This window comes from Camelina sativa, chromosome 9, assembly GCF_000633955.1.
Source record: "Camelina sativa cultivar DH55 chromosome 9, Cs, whole genome shotgun sequence".
In the NCBI taxonomy this organism is placed as follows: Eukaryota; Viridiplantae; Streptophyta; class Magnoliopsida; order Brassicales; family Brassicaceae; genus Camelina; species Camelina sativa.
In genome coordinates this window covers 25,346,950-25,369,990 of record NC_025693.1, presented here as the reverse complement: position 1 = coordinate 25,369,990, position 23,041 = coordinate 25,346,950, and the positions used below count along the sequence as shown (strand labels likewise).

The 23,041-nt window shown below is 34.3% G+C and overlaps 3 protein-coding genes and 1 pseudogene across 5 annotated transcripts; all 4 read right to left on the bottom strand.

Annotated features, from left to right (window-relative positions):
* Positions 1,509–2,990, bottom strand: LOC104712201 (pyruvate kinase, cytosolic isozyme-like). Of its 2 annotated transcripts, XM_010429042.1 has the most exons (2): positions 2,870–2,990; positions 1,509–2,815 (listed from the first exon to the last, which is right to left on the bottom strand). In XM_010429042.1, the coding sequence occupies exons 1-2, from the start codon at positions 2,988–2,990 to the stop codon at positions 1,509–1,511; spliced, it is 1,428 nt and encodes a 475-aa protein (XP_010427344.1). The 2 variants fall into 2 exon arrangements, with proteins under 2 accessions (XP_010427344.1, XP_010427343.1); XM_010429041.1 differs by having other exon boundaries at positions 1,509–2,990.
* Positions 12,248–13,217, bottom strand: LOC104715686 (annotated as a pseudogene).
* Positions 19,573–20,856, bottom strand: LOC104712200 (uncharacterized protein At2g39795, mitochondrial-like). Its single transcript, XM_010429040.2, has 3 exons — positions 20,528–20,856; positions 19,929–20,296; positions 19,573–19,842 (listed from the first exon to the last, which is right to left on the bottom strand). The coding sequence occupies exons 1-3, from the start codon at positions 20,786–20,788 to the stop codon at positions 19,683–19,685; spliced, it is 789 nt and encodes a 262-aa protein (XP_010427342.1). The 5' UTR covers positions 20,789–20,856; the 3' UTR covers positions 19,573–19,682.
* On the bottom strand, positions 20,970–23,035 carry LOC104712199. Of its 2 annotated transcripts, XM_010429039.1 has the most exons (8): positions 23,005–23,035; positions 22,749–22,842; positions 22,583–22,650; positions 22,259–22,331; positions 21,888–22,003; positions 21,694–21,795; positions 21,454–21,553; positions 20,970–21,279 (listed from the first exon to the last, which is right to left on the bottom strand). In XM_010429039.1, exons 2-8 carry the CDS (start codon positions 22,833–22,835, stop codon positions 21,103–21,105), a joined length of 723 nt encoding a protein of 240 aa, XP_010427341.1. In that variant the 5' UTR covers positions 22,836–22,842; positions 23,005–23,035; the 3' UTR covers positions 20,970–21,102. The 2 variants fall into 2 exon arrangements, with proteins under 2 accessions (XP_010427341.1, XP_019084889.1); XM_019229344.1 differs by lacking the exon at positions 23,005–23,035 and having other exon boundaries at positions 22,749–22,998.

The following is a 23,041-nucleotide window of genomic DNA, read 5'->3' as shown; positions in this document are numbered from 1 at the left end:
GTTTTACATTGGTGATGAATGATATATATAGTAGCATCTTTCTCAAATTTTTGTATTTCTGAATATTAATGATTACTTTATGTACTTTGAAAATGTTATTTCGGCTTAAAATAGAATGAATTGGATTCTAAAGTCTCCATAATTGAGTTGGATTCATTACACAATTCAGATGACATATATATATTGTCGCCATTATGTTAATTTTAGCTTTATTTCTTCAACCGTTCTACAAAATAAGCTATGTTTGGGATCTGTGTTGTTCTTCGATTCCAAAACAAGTTCAATAATTAAAAATTCAGATGAACCAAAAAAGAAGTCATTTCTTAGAAACCAAACATATATGTAAAAATTATCTGATAAAACAAAAATAATCTGAAAAAAAAACCTTAGGTGGGACCCGCTTAGGAGCCACGTCACATGAAATCGGGAAAACGTCGTGATCGTGGCTACGAACCTAACAGGAACCGTTTTGATGATTACACGTGGTGGTATGGTTTCTTTTTACTGTGCACCGCGTTACACCAGAAAATTTATTCATCGTCTCTGATCTGCGATAATTTGCTAAAGTGAAATACAATATACTAATTGAGAAAGTTAAATTGTATTGTCGACTGTTCAACAGAAATCCCATTTTATACACGTGCTGACGTGCACATCCACACACATAAGTTTTTTTTTGTGTGTGTGGATAACAAGCACGTAAGTTGATGTCACACATTCGTCTCATGACGTATATACTCTATGCATTATTAAATGTTTTGTGTAAGGATATTTGGCTTATTGGTTACCTAAAAATGTCACAAAGCATATATTAGTACATATCTCAAGAGAAGATTTTAATAAATTTGGGCTGCAACCCCAACCCCATGTTCCGGAACCTTATACATTTATATGAACATATGTCCTAGTTTCACGATCGAGATCTACAAGAATTAAGATAAATTCACGGAAACCCTTATATATTTTGAAGGCAACTGGTTTCAAAACGTCGATGCTGTCCCCATTTCCAATTAGAGCTCTAGCACCTTGTTGCATAATTTATGGGATGCATGAATACGGAAGGTCGAGACCCTAAAGGGGCACTGAGGTATGACTTACTAAAATAGCGGCTTTTAAACACTCTTAGCAAAGCTTCGAAAAACTCGATCATCAGCTTGGCAAGAGAGTGATAATTAAGCCTCCATATAAATAGAAATCATTTACTTTGTTTGCATATTTTATTGAATTAGTGTAATATCTGTGAGTTGTGTGTTGTGTGTTTTATTTTTCCATAAACCGGATAATCTACTTTTCCCTTGTGGTTATTATAAGAGAAGCATTAAAACTATTACCAAAAAAAAACTTAGTATCCTACAACTATATTATATCAATAAAACCATTAGTCAATAACAAAATTTTATTATTATGCGATCACAAAACAATGTTTAAACCGAAATTAAAAGTTTCATGACTTTATTTTTGACAACAATAGAATTTTAAATTGCAAAATTGGCCCACGTAGAAACTAATTACTCCACGCTCATTATCTTCACAACAGAGGAGCCATCGATCTTGTGCAAAACCACAATCGAATCTCCAGTCTTGCAGATCCCCTTCGTCTTCGCGTATCCAATAGCGAATCTTATCGTTTCCTCCGTCGAAGATCCCGCCGCCACCACCGGAATAATCCCACGGTAAATCAAACCACGTCTCGCCACATGAGCCACCTCGAAGTCATCTCCCTCCGGCACAACCACCGACACAATAGGAACGCTTGGCCTATATTTAGCCACAAGCTCAGCCATGTAACCTTTCTTGGTGAGGACGATGATAGCCGAAGCAAAAACACTCCTGGCTGTGGAAACGGCGGAAGCAGCTAAGCTCTCGATTGGTGATAAAGGTAACGAGACGATTCCTAGGGTTTTCTTGTAAAGAGTGTCGTAATCGATGAATTCCTCTGCTTCTTTACAGATCCTTGACATTGTTAACACGGCTGCCTCAGGGTGAGCTCCAGCAGCGGTTTCTCCGCTAAGCATGACACAATCTGTCCCGTCAATAACAGCGTTCGCAACGTCGGTGGCTTCAGCTCTAGTCGGACGAGGAGACACTGTCATGGATTCAAGCATCTGTGTGGCTGTGACTATTGGTTTCCCAAGAGCATTAGCCATCTTGATCATTGTTTTCTGAGCAAGAAACATCTTCTCGATCGGAATCTCCATCCCAAGATCTCCTCTAGCCACCATGAAGGCATCAGTATTAGCTAGAATACTCTCCAAATTCATAACTCCTTCTTGATTCTCCACCTTTGACATGAGCATGATGTTCTTTGAGTGCTCGCCAAGCAACTCCCTGACTTCGATTAGGTCAGATCCTTTACGAACAAAAGAAAGAGCGATGATGTCGATTTTGTTGGGAACTCCCCATTGCATGATGTCCTCTTTGTCTTTCGCAGTGAGCGTTGGGAGATCAACCACAATTCCAGGGAGGTTAACGTTTTTTCTTTCTCCAAGAACCGCAGAGTTCTCGCACCGGCAATGGACAAGACCGAGAGTCTTGTCACAGGACAAGACAGTCATAGAGATTGTGCCGTCTGAACAAAGAACCACATCACAGGGTTTGAGATCCTCTGCAAGTTTCTTGTAGCTCATGGAGATAAGGTTTGAGTCTCCTTCTATGTTGTAATCAGTTGAGATTGTGATCTCTTGACCTTGCTTTAGCTGTACCGGTTTGCCTTCTTTGAGAAACCCGGTTCGAATCTCAGGACCCTTTGTGTCGAGCATGACAGCGCAGATAATACCAGTGTTGGCCATGGCGGTTCGGAGATTATCGAGAGTCTCTTGATGGTACGAGTGAGAACCATGGGAGAAATTGAACCGGGCAACGTTCATACCGGCCTTGAGAAGCTTCTCAATCATCTCCACCGATCTTGATGCCGGTCCAAGAGTACAAACTATCTTCGTCTTTGAACGAAGAGCTCCTTTGGTTGCTTGTCCACCAAGTAACATCTCCATTGTGGAAGGAAGTTGAAAACTTTCGAAAGATCGCAGAGAAAAAAGATTAAAAGAGAGTTGGAAATTGTGAGTTTGCTTGATGAATATTATGATCAACGAGGTCACGGGTATATATAGAAGAAGCGATTTGCGAATTTCCAATTTTGCGTTATGTTACATGTTCGAATTTTTCCTTTTCTGATTTGGAATAGTACTACTTTTTCTCGATTTTTTCCTTTCTATGTTTTAGTTAATTACTTAATTTCCTTTTCTCCTTTTGGTTTTGGCAAATAGTTCTTTTCTATTTCGAAATATTTTTGAGGAAAACATTAAAAGATAAATGAATACTGTTCAATTAGAAATTTTCAATTTTTGAGCCATAAACTATGTAATAAATTTTCAATTGAGCCATAAATTTTCAATTTTTGAGCCATAAATTTTCAATTTTTGAGCCATAAATTAGTATGTCATACTTTATCTATTATGGATATTTGCAATTATCTAAAAAAAATTATTGAACTGTTTTATAAACATGTTTTTGATCTTCGTAACAGAACAAGTCATAAACCAAATCTTAAGCCAAATAACAAGTCAAAAGGTGTTTAAATTTTTTGATTTAAACGGATTCGACGGCTATGAAAAACTCTTTTCTAGAGCTTAACCTTTTCTATGGCGGTTCAAATAGGAAGGAATAAGTTGGTCTTCCACTGTCATCTCTCTTTCATCAGCATCAATCTGGTGGGATGATAATTAGTCCATTAATGTTCCCTACCAGGCCTGAGGAAATGATTGGTCCTTGAGCAAACGATTTTTTTCCAACAAAACCTAACACATGCATCAGCATCATCTACTATACTTCGTAACTTTCAGACTATATTCTAAATTCTAATATACATAATTATAGATTTAAAAGGTTTGTTTTGTTCTATATATGGTCTTAATCCTTATAAAAGACAAGTTAGTGGTTTTAATCTACTTTTCTCCCTTGTAGTATTATAAGAGAAGCAACAATACTGTTACCAAAAAACTCTATTATCCTACAACTAGCTATATTATATCAAACCATTAGTCAATAACCAAACTTTATTATTATGCGACCAGAAAACAATGTTTAAACCGAAATTTAAAAGTTTCATGACTTTATTTTTGACACCATCCTTTTTAGTTTGATTAGCCAGTGACTTTGATTTGTTACTTTCTAAAAACAACCCCGCGCGGGTGTCAGTCAACCTAGGCCCATAGGTTTTGGGTATCATTGAGTGCTACGTATTGAGATTTCTTTTCTCAAACTTTTTGAACCTGATTGGAAGTTTTTTTTAGGTAGAAGCTAGAAAGTCTTGAACTTTTAAATAAGTAGAAGATGATGATGTTTCGGGCTCCCATGATGCTTCCCAAGAAGGAGGTAAGCAAGGAGGAAGGGGAGGCTAAAACGTCGGTGTGGTGGAACATAAACGAGTTTCCGGTTCCTAGTGGGTATGATGCTGGTCGGATCCGTGAGTGTATAGAACGGGCGTTGGAGAATTTAGGTTACTCTGGTGACTGGTCGTCCTGTCACTATTTCTGCCTATGGCGACCTACACCAAACCCCAGAACATGTACTTCGAGCACTCTCTTCCACCGGAATCATTCTTAACTGCTCCTTTCGTGGTTGGTTAATCTTCTTCTTCTCTATATCTTTTCTTCTTCTCCATCATATACTTTGCCCCTTTACTATTTATTTCCTTTACTGAAATAGCTAATCCACACATGTACTCCCATGTCTTGGCATGGAGAATGGATAATCCACCTCCGGCAACAATAATGCTCATAAATCTTCCCGAAGCCACTGAGGACATGTTTGGTACTGATTTTCACTCAACAGATGAGGAGGGATACAACATTGTTCCGGAAAATGATGGATGGTTTCAACTAATTGAAGGTGTGTTTCTGTCTGTCCTCTCTAGTTGAAGAATTAACCGGCAAATTTTTTAATTAAGCTATCTTTCTCAACCAGTTGGCTGCTGTCTTTTTTTTAACAGGTGCAAGGGATTCAGAGTCTACCCTTGAGATAAGAAGAGGAAGACAGTTTACTCTGGAGAAGTGCAGTGTTACTCTGGAGAAGTCATGCAGTGAATCCAGTCGTGAATATTCCCCGTTCAATTGCTGTTTATGCGGTTTTGATGCCCAAACCTTTGAAAGTTTCAGTCTTCATCTCAAGGGTGAAAAACATATCCAACTAGGAAGCTGCTTTTTCACACATTTACCCCCCGATCAGGCTTCCCTTGATTCTCATCCCAAGACTGCAACTACCATGGTGATGGAGCCACCAAAGGCAAAGTTTTTTTTTTTTTTTTTTATATATATGAATTTGAATTTTATTGAGTAAGCAAGAGAGTTTGTTACTTAGTTGAAGAAAAGCTTAACCAAAAAGTTTTTCCTTGCCAGAAAAGGAGAAAAGGAGGAGAAAAGCAAGCACAATAATACCACCTACTCCAATGGCAAGTTTTAATATCTCAACTTTGTTAATGAAATATGTTTTGACTAGACTCCAAAATGTGAAACATAAAGCATGATGCTAATTTACAGACTTTGGTTGAGGCTAATAAAGTGAAGGAAGAAGTTGAAGAAGAAGAAGAAGAAGCTGATGAAGGAGATGCTGACCGAATGAGCATCTGCAAGACTTAAGAAGAAGAAGAAGAAGAGTACACATGCATGGCCCTTGTTTTTTACTCCAAGGAATTTCATCTAAGGTTTGAATTTTTGGTAAAGGATTCGGACATAATAGCACATTTCCACCAAGCTTTTGATATATTGGTGAAAAATCTCGCACAGGCCATCATGCTCGTGTACAACTTTCTATTATGGAATAATACTAAGTTGGATGGGTAAAAAGCTAAGCATTCATTTCCTCATAGAATTAACAAATGAAGCCTGACTTGTGTATGTACAATGCTATACTAAAGGTCTACGTGTATATTAGAAAAGGTTAAACGCTTGACAAAGGAACCACAAAAAAGGAAAAGGGTCATACACAAATCTGACTTTTGCTTTAATTAAAAGGCTAACAAAAATTGGGATGTGTCATGTGTTCAAAGAGTGGAGTTGCCTAGAAGCACGGTATGTTTTGGGGGAAGCAAGGAATCTTTGCAGGTGCATTCCTGTTAATCACATCTCCTAGACCCAACTGTTTCAGACAAAACACAACTACGTCAATAGTTGCATACATCAATGGCACGACAAAACATACATTTTCAGAAACAACATATGGTCTTCTCTTTTTCACATGTCCGTATTTGTTCCACCCCCAGCAGAATACGCTCCCTCTTCATCTCATCCTTGCTCATTCCCATCTTCAATAATCAATTATCTGATCTTACAACAGCAATTATATAATCAAATACTCAGATCCAAGCAAAGAGACGAAAAAAAACAGAATGAATTAAAAAAAAAAACAGCTCCAGAATCTAAGATCAATCACGATTTTGGAATCTAATTGAATCTTTGAGTTGAAACCAATCGTCCAAACCGGTGGTTTAATTATTAATAACCAATATGCTCAAAATCAAAATCGTCCAAACCGGTGGTTTAATTATTAAAATAACCAAAAATTATATAGGCGTGGGCTTCTTCACCATGTTTAAACTACAGTCAATGATAGTTTGACTAAATGGGAAAAAAAATTTATAGGATTAAAGAGCTTTTGTTAAACCATGTTATAAGATTAATTTTACCATAACATAACTAACCTGAGATCCCTAACCTATATATCCCACTAGCTTTGATATTTGATATATTGCATGAATTGTTTTTTCTCACTAAATTTCATTCATATCAATAATTTCTCCAAATATCTCTATAAATACAAAATAAATTGAAAAATATATAGGATGAATTAGTTAGTGTAGAAATTTAAAGACAATAGATATTTTTTTGTACTTCAAGGCCCTGTTCATTCCAAAATAAAATAATAATGATTTTGCTAGTTTATTAACTTCTTTTTTTGTTGGTTTGTATCATCTAGACAATATTTTAGAGATGCATGGTTTTATATTTGTGATAAACACAAGAAAACGTTTTCGACATACTGTAGTTTAGTGTTTTTTTTTCTTTTTAAACCATCTCCGGTTTTAGTTTTTGGTTTGGGTTATTTTGTTGTGAACACTATGTTGACAGGTTTTATAACGTACTAGATAAATACCCACACTATACGCGGACTTATGATTTACCGTTTTTAAAATTTTTTTGCTGCTAATTTATTTTTTATGTAGAATTTATCTTTGTTTTTTTTTTTGTCAACCATTGAGCCACAACTGGCCGGTCTATTAGCGAAATTCCTACATTTGTAGGAACTGGGACTCGATCCCGGGGTGATGGTGCCTTCTACAAATGGACTTACCTCCTGCTACTGCACTAAGGTCACTTCACAGTTTATCTTTGTTTTTTAAAAAAAATTATGCAAATCTTGAAAAATATATTTTGACGTTGATTGTTTTTATACTTCACATAAGTTTTCTCATTTTGTAATTGAATTATTAGATACATGCATGAATAACTTTGTTTTGAAAGATTTAAACATTCTACATTTTTTCTAAAACTTCAAAAATATATATATTTTAAATGAAAATTTGATCTAAGGATGTATATTTTGTAACAAAGAGTTTTTTGGTTGAATGAATTTTAGATTCATTCAAAAAAAACTTAAGTATTTAGATATATTCATACTTAAACTTTTCAACTAGATACTATGAAACACTAACATTTTCTTTTATCAAGAATTGCAGCTTGACTAACTCTTTAATAGATATAATTAAGATAGACATCTTCCTTTTATGTTAGCTCTTCAATTTCTTAAATATAACTCTAGAAGTTGGTTTTTAATAAAAATTTCATTCAGTTTTCTTTTTGACAACTTCTAAATATTAGAATATGAAAACCAACAGTCATGAATTTTTTCAACTATCTTCCTCTTTGTCTCTATATTTTTCTAAATCAACATTCTATAGTTTTATTCAACTATCTTCCATTTGATAGTGAACAAAACCCCAATCTTCTTTATATGAATAAATTTATTTATGGGGTTCATTAATTTATTTACAATATTAACCAATATCTCTATCACTGTTGCAACTCTTCAAACTACTGACAAAATTGTAACGTCTAAACCATATATAGACTCATGGTTTACGCCAAGAGGAAGAAGTGGCTCTTTAAGTCACTCCCGATGTCATTTTGTCTTTTGGTGATGCATCTATTTTTCTGAGACATGTTCTAAGCCTCTCTAAAGTTTTTATGTAAATATTGAAACTGCTTGTGATATTAAAAAAAAAACTAAAGATGTTTCATATTCCTTTTAAGTTTAGGTATGGTTACTTTTAATGAGAATAGACAGGTGGCACTCTCTTCACTCCTAACGTGTCACTCAAATGGAGAGAGTTGACCATCTTTCATAGTATAGATTAGTCAAATTTTTATGGGAGAATTGGAAAAATCATGACCTTTTTAAAGAAAAATGTCTATATATATTTCTTTCTTTTAGGTTTGGTCATATAGGTTTTATAATAATTAAAACTAGTTTTACCTTTAATTTCAAAACAACTTAAATAAGAAAATACAAAAAACTTATATGGCATCTCAACGCTCGAAAATTCAAATGGGTATGTCTTTCTTTCATATATTTCTCCAGGTACATCAAGCTCACGCAGTGAAATTTAGAGATAGAAACCAATCAAATAGTTGGATTAATAAGTTACATATAACTAAGACTCTAATAGACCATTAAACAAAAGAACATAACTAAGACTCTAAGAGACCATTAAACAAAAGAACAAAACTATGTCATAATCGAACTCTAAACTGGTCAATATAACTTTCTTTGTGACTTATAATTAGTATGTTTATAAATAAACACTTACGGCTTGGTTCGTGACTAAAGTCGTAGCAGATAGAATCAAGTGTATTTTTGATCAAGGTCTTCAAGGTGGAATTGGGTGGGAGCTTATAATTCCAAATCCAGTAATGTCCAACCATCATCAAATTATCTGAAATTAAAAAAAAAAACAGAATAAAAAAAACACCCAAATGCAAAATTACATAATCTGAAAAAGTATAATCCAATTGAAAATAATAAGCAAGAGTCCTCACGGAAATAAACAAACTTCACTAACCAACATCCCGTCTCAATATTTTTTAGACCCTAGGTGAACTAAATTTTTTAGACCTCTTTCACAATTTTTTTTTGGTCCCCGCTATTCAAAGGTTTTTTCTAAATTTTGATGTGAAACCTTGGATTTTGCCCCTCCTGCCACCCCCTTAAGCCGGACCAACATCGAGAGGCTTTTGAAAAGATTTGTGAGATTTTTTGTGTTTTGTTATTAATTTGACTTTAGATTGAGAAAGTGAGATTGCTTATAATATGCGATGAGGCACCTGCATACACCCTAATCATAAACTCTTAAAGAACCTCAATTGTAACATACCATAGCAATGTTCAACCCATGCATCATATCTAATAATCTGGATCAAACTATTGTACTAAGAGTTGCTACACAAAAATCCTCAGACAGAATGTAGGAAATGAGATTGAATCAATACAATACAAACCACACACAAAGAACTTACAAACAACAAAATGGTCAAAGATACACTTAAAAGAGAAAACTTTAAGATCGGGCATGTCAAAATTGAGGTTACCTTGAAGACGGTCCAAATCCATCTTCACCAAGTTTGTGAGTTGGGCGAAAATCTTTGGTCGCCGAAACTAACTTGAAAATAGACATATTTGGTTTTGCTTCTACTCATATTACCTCCATATCAAAAACTTCCTCTCTGGTTTTGGGATAGAAAATTGTAAATTAGAATCAAAGAGAGATATCCGAAGAAGAGAGAAAGAGGAGATGAGAGAGAGAGTCTAACTCTCCAAATGTATTGCATTTCTACTTTGGGTGAAAATTGTGGCAAATCCATTACAATTACGCTCTAGCTTGAGACAATTATAAAGGATATGTTGGTGGTGATATCTGGAGTGTCTGTTACAACGTGAACACATCAGCTGCTACTCTCTCTCTCTCTCTATGGGTTGAAGAAGAAGAAGAAGAAGAAGAAGAAGAAGAAGAAGAAGAAGAAGAAGAAGAAGAAGAAGAGCGAGACTTTTTTTTTTTTTTGATTCGGTCTGCCAGATACTTAAGAGTAGAGATACTTAAGAGTAGAGAGAAAGTGACGTTGAACCGAGAATAATTAACATTGGTTCAAAAATCTGATCTGTTTTAATTGTTATATTTTGATTGGCTAGGTGTTTTTAAAGTACGTGTCAGCTCATGGTTACTCTAAAATGTTGAGGTGACATGCTGAGGGAGAGAGTTAGCCAACTTTCATATTATAGATGTACTCATTAACGTTCGTTTTCTAAATTTATGTTATAATTATGTGGAAACCTTAATAACTTCTTACAATAATTTTGATATTTATTATGATTTATAAACCTTCTTTAGTTATAAAAGTTCTATTTTATTATGAGGTAATTATAATTTTTAATTTGATAAAAATGTATATACTTAAATGTGACGAGATAAAATATATTAATGAAAAACTGTTTTTAGTATTTTTCGTAGGATGTGTAAAATAGAACTGTTAATCTCATCTCCAAGCTTGAATTGTAAATGTATAATTCTAATACTGAATAATCTTTAGATGTTTAACCGGTTTCTAAGACATGTTAAAATTAAATTTTATAACACTAATATTAAATTAGAAAACTGTAATAATTTAGTATTATACTATTATTATATATATAATTAAAAACTTATTTTATGGTGTACCACGAGTTAAATCCTAGTAATTATTTTAATTTCATAACAAAAGTCTAAAGTTGTCATTGTGTATCTTTCAAAAGTAATTTAAATTTGATTAACTAAAGATGTTAAATGAATAATTGACTCATAAAATTCAATCAATTTATATGATGATTCACATCCATCATAATATATTGAAAGAAATAAAGGTTCACAGTTTGTGCAAAATGGTCAAATGACTAATTCTAAGGTAAATATATTACCAATTACCAAAATGTTTAGACACAACCACAATCCATGACATAAATTGCTTTCAGTTTTAGTAATTAAAAATTATTACTTTTGTATTAAATGTAAAACAACACTTTAAATATATATATTTTAATACATTTGTAGTTTAAGACAATAACAAACTGAACTGTATAATGAAAGGAAGAAAATAATTATATCATATACAATTTGCATTTAAATTCAAAAATAATATAATATTAAATATGAGAGATAGGTGAGCGAATAATTTGAGAATCTAATCTGAAATTTTGCTTTCATCTTTGTTGATTTCTGAGGTCTATGCATCCATGTGTACTCACTGCTCAACATAGAGAATTTATCGAAATGCCATTTATTTACTTTCTTCAAATTTTTTAATAGTTATTAAAATAAGTTAATTTCAATCAACAATTCCATGCCATTTTTATTGTTAAAAAATGACCAATCATTTAAATTAAGCTCCAAAACAACAAGTCTTCTCGAAAATAATAACAACAACAACCCAAAGTCCCAAACTAAAGTCGTTCACTAAAACATTAATTAAAATACTGTATATGGTTATTTAAATATAAGGAAATGCAAACTACGTCGTATTGAAAGAGTTTCCTTATCAGTGTCTTGGTCAATTTCCTGGTTTTCACATACCGGTTCAGGCGGTCTTCGACAATATAAAAATTGTCAAAAGAGATCATGCCACTAGGTATGAAATCCTCTGCGAGTTTCTTGTAAGACATGGAGTTAACGTTTGAATCTCCTTTTAATTTTCTATAATCAACTGAGATTGTGATCTCTTGACCTTTGGTTCAGCTGTATCGGTCTGCCTTCTTTGAGAAACCCGGTACGTACGTATCTCAGGCAGGACCTTGTAAAAAAAAAAATTAAACAGAGTTAAAATTCAAATACTCCCATCGATTCGATTCTCAAAGTAATGTGTAAAGAGAAGTTGAAAAATATAGCAAAAACGATGTTTGTACGTACCTTTGTGTTGAGTATAGAATACCAACTTTGTCCATGGCGATTCTTATCGAGAGTTTCTTGATGGCACGAGTGAGAGCCATGGGAGAAATTGAATCAGGCTACGTTCATACCGTAGCCTTGAGAAGATCTCCACCGATCTTGAAACAGGTCCGAGTACAAACTATCTTCGTTTTTTGATCTAAGAGTTCCATATTGGTTGCTTGCTTGCTTGTCCACCAAGTAATATTTCCATTGTCAAAATCTTAAGAGCCTAATCACCAGAAATCATTGTTCCATCCACCACCTAGATAATCCATGAGCCTTCTTTTGCATATGAGTAATTTTATGAATCACATCAAAAACTAGCAGCATAATGAATGATGTGATTACTCTCCCAAAGTCCCAATAACTAAAAACAGACACTCCCAATAACTGTTTCTTCACGTTCAAGAAATCTTCAGGATCCATCAGTATGTGTAAATCTTCGATCTCTGCCAGAAGATTCCAGATTCTCTCCAGCAAGTACACGTCAGAAGAAGCTTTTTCCAAGTTTCCCTCTACGATCCTCGATCGATATTTACCGATTCGGTTTAAAAGATTCACAAAAACGTAAATCCACGATTCAAGAATCTGATAATTAATAGCGTAGAGCATTTGGTTCTCGATGTGATCGGAGTATGTTCTTGAGGGTGCGTAGCTCCTCCAGGCAACAAACGGCGTCGTACCGGAGATACGGTTTTCCGGCTAGGTTTGGTTCTCCTAAACCGAGAGTATACTTGCACCAACGCATCTCATTCTCGATATATCGTAGAAAAGATCTTCTGTCCAATGCTCTCCGATGTACGACACGTGGCCATCTCCAAGACCAAGCTCAACGAGCTCCAGCCATTATTAACCGGAACAGCCACCACGATTTTGATCTGGCTCGTGGCAAAGCGAATCCAACCGTCGGATCCACTCGGCGGCGGTTTATGAAAGGACGTGTGTCAGAAGCAACGGTGAGGATTAAACGGAAAGTGATCTCAAGAGCTTGAAGAGATGGTTTGAGAACCGGCTCAGAGATCCAGCGAGGGTAGTCGAGAGAGGACCAGAGGCTTCTGAATTCAGGCAAACGGAGGTAAAGCTCGTAGGCAGAGCAAGCGGCAGAGGAAGAGGAGGAGATTGGTAAGGACACGGAGGGGAGCTTACATGGCTCCGGAATGGTGACGTGGAGCTTGTTGAGAGATAACATCTTCCTCCTCTGTAAATCCATCATGTTGAGAGATGACACACATGTTGGACTTTGTTCATCAACTGTGCTCCCTTGGCCACACTTGGAGAGCGCAAAAAGAAGATCCAAAATTAAATCCACAGACCCACATAACAGAACAAAGTGCAAATTTTAGTTGCAGATGCATAGCATGCCATTTATCCTTTGCAGCCTTATCTTATGTTTAATATAGTATCATTTAGACAAGCTCCCCACTAGTTCAGTTTAACACAATGATGATTAGCTTACCAAAACATTTTATTAGCCCAAACCCACATACATGTTGGTTCAGCCAAAATCAAAAATCTCTCAACGCATATGATTTAATAACGAAAACCAAAGGATCTGTCATGCTCACCTGTCCATAAAGCCCCCAACCAAATGTAAGTACCTGTCCACAAAAGACTAGTTACAACTTTGTTCCTCTGAAAAAATTTATGTCATCAGATCAAAGGGTCGAGAAATCTTGGGGGTTTGTTCATAGTGTTATTATGAAGGACTCTAAGACAGCCTTGAAACTAGTGAACCTTAAACTAAAACGTAGTGCAGAAAGCAAATCAAAATTTCCAAAAAAAAATGGTTTCAGAGTATAAAGATTTTTGATACAAGGTTGAATCACATTGTTTTCACTCATCAAATAGATGACTAACCACAAAGCAATGTAAAAAGAATACTTGTGATCAGAGCACTGTGTCGCCTTCCACTTCCAAGAACTCGGCTGCATTGTAAATCATGTTTACACCAGAAAAGGTGAGAAGGCTCAATATGCATGGAATAGGATGAGGAGAGGAGACTAAGCGTACACGGGATCCCAATCCAAGCTGTGCTTCTCCTCCATAACCCCAACCACACATCTTACCAATATCTGGACTTGATAAGAAAATCAAGTGTTTATTACAGGCAGCACACCAGAAGCTCTGATACCGTCAGAGATAGTTTCATAACCATCTCCCATTCGTACCTCTGATACCACTTTGAATAAAAGTGATAAGCCTTACATTTTGTATTCATAATTTAGGCAATGAACAAAAAACTGATTTATATTCATAATGTAGGCAATGGCTTTGCATATATATATAAGCCTTACAGAAACAGACTAAACTGCTTAAGAAACACATAACAACTAACAGACTCTTAAGACAGACTCATATAACAACTAATAACACACAGACTCATATAACAACTAAGACTCTTAACAAATCACTTCTTATTCAAACCTTCAGCTATGTCTTGCTAACAAATCACTTCTTCTTCAAACCTTCAGTTATGTCTTCCCTAACAAATCACTTCTTCTAACCTTCAGTTGTTATGGGCCAGTAGAACACATGCTTAGCTACAGCCTGTAGTGCCGCTGAATCTGCAGTATTACGACAGACCACCACTGTTGTGTATCCCAAACTGTTCAGATACTTCACCAGACTTACAAATCCATGATTTCCACTAATGATCATGATGACTGCAGGAGGATGGTTCCTCTCAACCCAAGAATTAATTTGGCGCATTATTTCATAGTCACAAACATCATCTTCAGCTCCTGTTTCATATGAAAAGTAAAAAGTTATTTAGACAGAAAAGACCATAGAATAGCAATAGGTTTTCTTCAATAATATTTGGTCAAAAATTAGTCAAAAAATATATGATGGTCTAAAATCTATTGGAAATATATAGGATGGTCGGAAAGTTGTCGGAAATTTTATGATTTTATATGTTCCTCATTTTTTAAATTCAAATAATTAGAATTTAATGCTTTTGAAATTTCTCACCAATTTTCAACAAAAATTTAGTCGGATTTTTTCCTATATATATACCTAATGAGTACTCACCCCTTTCACAATCTAAAACACATCAAACTCATTTTCTTTTAACATCTTCTTCTCTACTTTGAAAATAATATTTTAATTTTTTTCAATTTTTATTTTAATTCATGCAAATCTATTAATTCATTTTTTACTAACTGAATTTTTTTCTCATTTGAAGATAATAAATATTAAGTTATTTGAAATTTAAATTTAATATTCTTACTTTTTGATTTTTATAAAAATATAAATACCATAGGAAGTTGGTCTGAAATATTTTTTAAAATATTTTTATTGAATTAATAAAATTGTCAAAAAATGGTCGGAAATTTCTGACTACTATATGAACTTTCGTCGGGAATTAGTCATAAATTTTCCGACCAATTTCTGACTAATATTTCCGATGATTTTCCGACAAAATATATTCGTCAATAATTTCCTATGATTTTCCGATGAATGTTGGTTTCCGACCAGATAATTATGACGATGCTAAGTAGCTCAGAAATTTGTCGAAATAGGCTGTTTTCTTATAGTGTAAAAAACTGAGAAATAAAATTGAGTTTTTCACGAAGTTCGAAAAAAAAAAACAAGATTAAGATTTGGTGGCTTACTCTGGTTAATCAAATGATAGAAGTTAACACCACTGGTTATCTCGTTGAACATCTGTTGTGTTGCTTCAGGTATAGTGTCCTTCGCTGCAGCCATAACATTCAGTACCATTGGACCCAAAAATCCTTTGGATTCCATGAAAGCTTTAATAGCTCGTCCTATATCCCTAGGATCGGAGCCGGGAAGAAGCAAACAATTTCCAATGTCCCACCAGTTTAAGATAAAGAGCGCCGTTTAAGAATAGATTCTTGAATTATTCGCTCACCTTTCTCTCATATCTATTATTATATTATCTTCGATTTTGAATGCAAATTGTATGTGATATAACCCTCTTCTTCCTTCCATTATACAGTTCAGTTTGTTATTGTCTTAAAATGCAAATATACTAAAAAGAATTATTTAAAGTGTTGTTTTACTTTTAATACAAAAATAATAATTTTTAATTACTAAAATTGAAAGCAATTTATGTTATAGATTGTGGTTGTGTCTAAACATTTTGGTACTCGGTAATAAATTTACTTTAGAATTAGTCATTTGACCATTTTGCACAAACTGTGAACCTTTATTTCTTTGGATGTGAATCATCATATAAAGTGAATGAATTCATGAGTCAGTTATTCATTTTAACATCTTTAGTTAATCGAATTCTATATTACTTATGAAAGATATGCAATGACAAGTTTAGACTTTTGTTATGAAATTCAAATAATTATTTTACTTAGATAATAGAGTTCCATATGATATGAATCATGATATGCTATATTATATAGTATTGTACCTTTTCGCCAATAGGGTAAGGATTTGGGTGTTGTAGCCCTCCACACTCTCTACTTTCTGCACACCTTCACCCATTTCTTGTTCAACTAATTACAAATACTACTGAACATACAAATGTCTTCAAAACTTTTGTACATGTTCGCTAATAGGGTAAGGATTTGAGTGTTTTGTTCAACTAATTACAAAAACTACTGAAGAGACCTTCAAAAGCTTTGTACCTGTTCGCCAATAGGGTAAGGATTTGAGTGTTGTAGCCCTCCACACTCTCTACTTTCTGCACTCCTTCACCCGTTTCTTGTTCATGTTCCTGAACTTCCACTTCATGTTCCTGAACTTCCATTTCATGTTCCTGAACTCCACTTCTTGTTGCTGATGCGCTCCAGCCATAGCCCTTTTCCGTTTGATGTTTTAGCTAATTTCCTTTTCTCTTTTTGGTTTTGGCAATAGTTCTTTTCTATTTCCAACATACAGACTCATATATATTAGTTGTTACATGCATGGCAATGGCTCTTGTTTCATATGAAAAGTAAAGTTATTTAGACAGATAAGACCATAGAATAGCAATAGGAATCTCTGCTATCCGATTGGTATGTAGCCGGAGCGCGTAAGTGCATGCTTTTAACACTACAAGAAAAAAGTCTAATTCTCGACCACTATTTCCGACCAATCCGATGGTCTAAAAATATCCAACCATTTTCTGACCAGTTTATGACAAATTTCCAACAAAATTATGTTAGTCGGAAATTAGTCGGATATTTTTAAAAAAATTTGAACAAAAAAAAGTAGTCGGAAATTAGCTACAAAAATTGGTAGCAAACTTTGTGGTTGTCAGAAATTTGTAGAAAACAACAATTTTTTAATTTTTAGATTTTAAAAAAAAACAAAAAAAATTGGTAAATTTCCTACCAATTTCTGACCAAAAATTTAGTTATTTAATTATATTTTTATTGTATTGGTTGGGAATTAGTCGGAAATTTCTGATAGATGTCCAACCAACAATTTAATTATTAAATTATATTTTTATTCTTATTTTTAAATTATATTTGGTCAGAAATTAGTCGGTCTAATTTAATTATATATTTAGTTTTTTCAATAATATTTGGTCAGAAATTAGTCAAAAAATATATGATGGTCAAAAATTCAGCAGAAATATATAGGATGGCCGGAAAGTTGTCGGAAATTTTATGATTTTATATGTTCTCGCTTTTGTAAATTCAAATAATGCTTTTGAGATTTCTGACCAATTTTCAACAAAAATTTAGTCGGATTTTTTTCCTATATATACCTAATGAATACTCACCCCTTTCACAATCTAAAACACATCAAACTCAAGTTCTATTAACATCTTCTTCTCTACTTTGAAAATAATTTTTTAATTTTCAAAATTTCATCATTTTTTCCTTTTTTCAATTTTTATTTTAATTCATGCAAAGCTATTAATTCATTTTTTACTAACTGATTTTTTTTCTCATTTGAAGATAATAAATATTTGGTTATTTGAAATTTAAATTTAATACTCTTACTTTTTGATTTTTTATAAAAATATAAAAACCATGGAAAGTTGGTATGAAATATTTTTATTTAATTAATAAAATTATCAAAAAATGGTCGGAAATTTCTGGCCAATTTCTGACTACTATATGAACTTTCGTCGGGAATTAGTCAGAAATTTTCCGACCAATTTTCGACTAATATTTCCGATTAGTTTCCAAAAAGATATATTCTTCAATAATTTCCTATGATTTTCCGACGAATGTTGGTTTCTGACCAGAGAATTCCGACGATGTTAAGTAGCTCAGAAATTTGTCGAGATAGGCTGTTTTCTTATAGTGTAAAAAACTGAGAAATATAATTGAGTTTTTCACGAAGTTCGAAAAAAAAAAAAAACATGATTTGGTGGCTTACTTTGGTTAATCAAATGATAGAAGTTAACACCACTAGTTATCTCGTTGAACATATGTTGTGTTGCTTCAAGTATAGTGTCCTTCGCTGCAGCCACAACATTCAGTACCATCGGACCCAAAAATCCTTTTGATTCCATGAAAGCTTTAATAGCTCGTCCTATATCTTTAGGATCGGAGCCGGGAGGAAGCAAACAATTTCCAATGTCCTACCAGTTTAAGATAAAAAGCGCCATTTAAGGCTAGATTCTCGTATTATTTGCTCACCTTTCTCTCAGATCAATTATTATATTATCTTCGATTTTGAATGCAAATTGTATGTGATATAGCCCTCTTCTTCCTGTCATTATACAGTTCAATTTGTTATTGCCTTAAAATGCAACTATACTAAAAAGAATTATTTAAAGTGTTGTTTTACTTTTAATACAAAAATAATAATTTTTAATTACTAAAACTGAAAGCAATTTTTGTTAGGATTGTGGTTGTGTCTAAACATTTTGGTACTTGGTAATAGATTTACCTTAGAATTAGTCATTTGACCATTTTACACAAACTGTGAACCTTTATTTCTTTAGATGTGAATCATCATATAAAGTGATTGAATTCATGAGTCAATTATTCATTTTAACATCTTTAGTTAATCGAATTTAAATTACTTTTAAAAGATTCGCAATGACAAGTTTAGACTTTTGTTATGAGATTCAAATAATTATTTTACTTAGATAATAGAGTTCCATATGATATGAATCATGATATGCTATATATTGTTGCTCCATGAAGTAAATGTCATGATCTTAATTAAGTATGTTTTAGGAGGAGGACATCTTACTAATAAAATTAAAAGAGAAATATATCAATTTGGTATCAATTAAAATATAGGGTTATTTAGATATAAGGAAAAGAAAACTGCGTCGTATTGAAAGAGTTTCCTTACCAGTCAATTTCCTGGTTTTCTTGTACCGGTTCAGGCGGTCTTCGACAATAAAAAAATTGTCAAAAGAGATCACGCCGCCTGGTTTGAAATCCTTTGCGAGTTTCTTGTAAGACATGGAGTTAATGTTTGAATCTCCTTCTAATTTTTTGTAATCAACTGCCATTGTGATCTCTTGACCTTTTTGTAATCAACTGAGATTGTGATCTCTTGACCTTTGGTTTAGCTGTATCGGTCTGCCTTCTTTGAGAAACCCGGTACGTACGTTATCTCGTTATAATCTATGGTCTAACTTCCATGCAAAAGAAGTTTATGATTCTCTAATAATCTATGGTTGTTAACTATGATTATCAAATTCGAATTTCACATTCAAAACCCCACTGTAAACTCAAAAGTCATTACAAATAAAATCTGCAACCATAAAACCATCTTGCTCTTGCTCATCTTTAGTGGGTTTTCATTCTTGGACAAAGTTTTTGAGCTTCTTCAACCATAGTTTGTACTCTCTGCTATCTTTATCCATCATGAACTCATACAAGAAATCCGTTGTGCTTGCGTTGATTCCTCTGGTCTCTAGAAACTTGTGGAACGACTTGCGCATATTCTCATCCAACTCCCTGCAAAGCAAAAGAAAGAAAGAACATTTTGAGTTATTTTTTGGGTTATTATATGGTTAAAAAAAGATGGGATATATGTTGCTTACTGAAAATCTGGGCCATCATAAGCCAACTGTTCTTCAGAAGAAGAATCCTCTGGCCGCTTCACAGACAAACCATCAATGACAACCTCATCAGGGAAAGCGGTGCAGCTAAACTCTAGGCTGAGTCCACTCTTCTTGGTCACAGTGACAACTAGTGGAATGCTTGTTTCATTCGCTTTCTCATGACCACCATCTTCATTGTCATCCAAATCATCTTCATTTTCATCCATGGCAAGACCAGGCATGCTTACTTCCACTTTCATCTTCTCTTCATTGTATTCTCTAGTCAAAGTCACAGTCCTGTGTCCAGGATTATCTTCGATTATGAAAGGAAAGCCACTAGAGACATCTTTACTCTCATCATACTCCTCCTTAAAGAAACACATAACCAGAATCATGCATGTAGTCTCTTTCAAAAAACTTTAAAATCAAGAAATCAAATCAGGTTCATTCATGCTAACACAACATCTATAAAGAGTGGCTGGCTTTCTTTATTGGGTAAAGCAAACTCACATAATCAGTTTATCAGAAATCAAGACTATAACTACAAATTCGTGATTTTTTTTCTCCAGGAACTAAGTGTTATAGAGAGGAGGTATTACCACATCATCATCATCCGCTTTGAAAGAATCGTTGATCTCGGAGTCAATTACTTGAAGAAGCGTCTGATCGGACTTTAATCGCTCAGTGGCCGTCGAATAAGGGAACCCAGGAGAGACGAAAGGACGAAACAGAGATGACTTGTGAATAAGAGACGAGCGATTAACGATGACGGAGACGGAGACGGCCTGAGCTCGAGCTACACGACCGCACACGGAAGCCAAAGTAGAAGCTGATCTGCGAATGCACAAAGCGAAACCCATTGCGCGAATTGATTGATTTACTAGAAATGGACTCTTTCAGGGTTTTTGGCAATTTCACTTAGGGTTTTAACTTTTTAAGTGTTGCGAAGAAGATGAACTACACTAACCAAACCGTAACGGTCTATCATCCAAACCGGTCAAATTATGATATATTTTAATTTCTCAAATTGTAAACCAAATATCTCTTCAAAATCAAGGTCTGCTCTATGCTGGTTTCATTTCACATTATACCAAAACTCAGAATTTACACAAGTCGACATAACTTTTTAACAAACTGAAATGGAAAGTTTCACTAATTTGGTTTAACCATTTTTCTATGTGACTCGGATCAACAGGACAACCATTATGAACACACAGGTCATGGCGAAAATCAATAGCCATTGGAAGCAACTTGTCTTTGAGCTTTGTGAATATATCTTCGTCGCTCTTGTTGTCGCGTGTCCTGTGCTCGCTAAGCTTTGCTCAATGGCCTCCTCGGTAGAGTCAAGTATCTTTTGTTAATGAATCCACCAAAAAAAAAGAAAGAAAGAAAAATTGTTAGGACCAATGAAGCCAGTTCAAAAAGAATATGTGAACCAAAATACATATTCTTCTCTTATCCCATTGTTGTTGTTGATAATAGTATGTATAATGGGTATATTGTGAGGAAATGGTTAATATCTCACCTTCTCGGTATTTTGCACAGATTGGCTTATCGCTTGGCTTCTCTCCTTGAGTTGTCTTGCAAGTCCCACCATTTCATCTGTTAGATCCTCTTGAAGTTTTCTGTCATTAAAATGAATCACCAACGTGAACATCAAGTGGCAAATTCACGTTTGATTCAAAAGAGTACAGCTTTACTCTTTGCGATAATGTGCAGAGATAGAAATGAGTTCCTAGTTCTTCTTGGTGATCTATGAAACTACCTGTGCTTCTCAATGTGCGCTTGAGCTGCGGTGTCTAGTTTTACTGGTTTTGATGAATCAGCATCAGCAGCATCAAAACTTTGGTCCTTGGAACTTGCAGGCCTACCTCAATCAAGGAAGCTGATAAGTACTCAAGGAAATAAAATTAATAAATTACAAGTTGAGAAGGCATGTGAATCTAGTATTCCACTTACACTATTCTTCTTCTCAGCTGTGGAGAAGTGGGACTTCGAGGATCATCTTCTATTTTCGGTGAGCTTCCACTAGTCGAATCTTTTCCAAAGGGTTCATCAGATACCTCTGTGTCAGGCTGTTATTAATTTGGCAAAATCCAATAATTTGGTATTAGTTACATAATTAAAACTTAACATTCTTGCAACCAAACAATGGTTCTACGCAGGAAAAAACTAAAAATGTGCGTTCCTGTAACTAACCCAAGTGGGAAAACAATTCCTCAGACCAAATGCATCAAGTAAACAATGGTTCAAAGTTCTAACCCGTTGCTCCTAACGTCATAGCTATACAAGTGAAAAAAAACAGTCCCTTTCTAGTTCATGTGACTTACCACTTGAGAAACTATCTTGGAAGCAACAGCTTCAATCTTCTCATAGTACTCATTAACCTTAGTCTTTGTAACTCTGGACAAAGAGATCAAAGGAGAAAAAATAAGCACACTCTCATAATGGTCGCCAATGGTATTGTGAAAGAGCATCTCCACCAAAAAAAAAAAAACATAAACTTTGGAACAACTATAACACAAAGTAATTGAGTTCAAGTCTCAAACCCTTAATCCTAGAAAGATATATAGATCTTCTCAACAATCAAACACCAAAGCAGGAATCTTTGAATGATGAATCAATAAAAGAGAGGGGGTAAGTAAGTAACCAACCTGGGAAGCCCTTCAGGGGTCTTCTCTTCCGAGAGTTGTTCTAATAGTTCCCTCAATGTAGCAACATACTACAGTAGATTTGTATTCATCACATCAACATCAATAGAATAAGCACGAAAACGATAATACTTTTTACAACACATGAAGAAGATCCAACGAAACGTACATGCATAAGCTTCGACTGATTTTGCTGATTAGGTGCAGCCGAAAGCAATCTCAGGAAATTGATCTCTGTTTTACTTATCCCCATCATCAAATACCTGAACATAGAGGAATCGAAACACAGAGACTAGTAACAGTATCAATCGGGAAAAGAAAAAAGAAAAAAAAACCCAAATCGAGAATTTAAGAAACGCAAAATAACAGATCAATCATTGAATCACGATTTGGGAATTCAATCGAAACGTCAGATTTCAAATCACCTTTTGTCATCTACCGTCGTCAGGTGAAGCCGGTGTA